General features: G+C 50.0%; 1 protein-coding gene across 1 annotated transcript in view; it reads right to left on the bottom strand.

Annotated features, from left to right (window-relative positions):
- LOC105541636 (chromosome unknown open reading frame, human C9orf64) overlaps positions 1-1,523 on the bottom strand; it is a 15,861-nt gene extending 14,338 nt beyond the window's left edge. Inside the window, exons 1-2 of the mRNA XM_011982756.1 lie at positions 946-1,523; positions 165-424 (exon numbers count right to left, since the gene is read on the bottom strand). Of these exons, the coding sequence (XP_011838146.1) occupies positions 165-424; positions 946-1,282 (597 nt within the window). The 5' untranslated portion in view covers positions 1,283-1,523. The remainder of the gene's footprint in view (positions 1-164; positions 425-945) is intronic.
- Positions 1,524-1,867: the final 344 nt, after the last annotated feature.

Genomic DNA, 1,867 nt, shown 5'->3' with positions numbered 1-1,867 from the left:
AAAAAAAAAAAAAAAAAAAAAGAAATGACTTTGAAACACTACTTAATTTTGTTAGTTTCTTCCACAAGGAATTTAAGTTTTTATTCTCAAAATGAGTTCTGGAAGTAAAAGAGTTAACTCTGAGATGATTAAGACTTCTTAAATCCCCAACAGAAGCAACTCACCTCAAACAGAGTCACATCTCTGTAAGAAGGAAAACTTTCAACCACCAGGTGCATTAACTTCTGCGCACTATTCTCACTTTCTCGGACGCAGTTGAGAAAAGAGCCTCCAAACTTCTCCAGCAGAATTTTCCCGGTTTCATTGAGAATCCGATGCCTCTCTTCTACTAAAGGCATGGACACGTCTGTGTCAGAACGAAGTATATTCCGAACCTGATCCAGGGTCACTGTCGCGTAGTACGAGGCACTAGTTATTGGTATCCCTTTAGTGAAAAAAATAAAATTCAGAGGACCAATGTCATACTTTTATATTCATCAAACCCTTGCTTTTACAACATGGAATTAATATGAAACCAAATGAATGTTATAGGAATGCACCAAAAGTGGATGAATAGAAAATCTAAAGCAAAACTCTCATTTTCTACTTGTTCATCTGTGCTTATTCACCCATTTCTAACTACTGCAATATTACATCAGATGTATTTCGAGTAAATTGCTTTATAACATCGGTCCTTTTGTTCTTCAGGTGTCATTCAAATGGCATTCTTTATAAAACTGACTTATGCTACTGTAACTTTTATGCTGCAATGATAAATATTAACATCATTTCCCACTAAAATACGCCCCTTTTCATACTTCTATTTTAAGCAGGACTTGCAACGAACTTCAGGTTCGCTTCCCATTATTCCATCTCCCAACCCGCTCCTTGGAATCCCGCTACACGCTCCCCAAGTAAATGGAAACCTCAAAGGCTATTAGGTCCGACAGCGAGTATGGCACCAACCTTCGTCGAGGGCTCTGTTGACGGCGGCGCACAGGGACCAGTACCCACTGTACGTTCTCCCTCTGTGCCTCACCACACACTTGTGCTCGTCCTGCTCCGACCAAAAGGAGAAGTTGAGTGTGTCTGTCACGAACACCCAGTTGACCGCGGCCTCGTCGGCCGCCCTGGGGTTCAGTTCATGAAGGGCTTTCCACCCCTCCACGCGCAGCTCTGGCCCCGCCGCCTTGGCCAGCAGCAGCTCTGCCACCCTCCGTACGCCTCCGCTGTCAATAAACACATCCCGACTGTTTTCTGCGATGAATTTAGAGGATTCCCTGGGATTTAGGAGCCCGTCCATTCTGCTCTTTGGGACCGGGCGGGTCAAACTCTTTTCCCGCCCTAGGCGGGTCAAGGTCCACTCTGCGCCTTGCGCTACTACGAACCGCGGGATCACAGGGCCTAAACACGGTCCCGCCCTGCTAGGGAGTGGCACTGAGAACTTAGTGTAGCCAAGGTAAAGTTCTCTCCCGCGGCGCTGCCCGGATTAGGAAACGAGGGACCGCAGGGCAGCTCGCTGGGCCGAGGCCGCAAGCACTTCCGGGAAAGCGGTCCCGTTCACGCCCTCTCGGGCGCGCTCCCAGGCTCCGCTTCCGGTTCCGAAGGTCTGGAAACTGCCAAGGTCTGGCGTTCACCGGCAGTGAGTTGCCCACCGTGGGAGGTGCATGGCGTTGCCATGTTGTGCCTTTTCCCACCTTGCGTCTAACAGGAGGGACTCGAAGAGGGCGAATTGCCGCCGTGGCCTGGATCGCGATGCCCCCACCCGGCTCCCGCCCCTCTCTTTTCCCGCAGCCTGGGCAAGACACCCTTGGCAACGCCCCGCATCCGGGCTCCTTGCCCTGGAGGAGCGTTATGGCCGTAGTTCTGGTTGCTGAGGACTGAGCCA

Source organism: Mandrillus leucophaeus, unplaced genomic scaffold, assembly GCF_000951045.1.
Source record: "Mandrillus leucophaeus isolate KB7577 unplaced genomic scaffold, Mleu.le_1.0 Scaffold242, whole genome shotgun sequence".
NCBI lineage: Eukaryota > Metazoa > Chordata > Mammalia > Primates > Cercopithecidae > Mandrillus > Mandrillus leucophaeus.
Note: the sequence above shows the minus strand (reverse complement) of the source record. Positions and strands in the feature narration are given on the sequence as shown.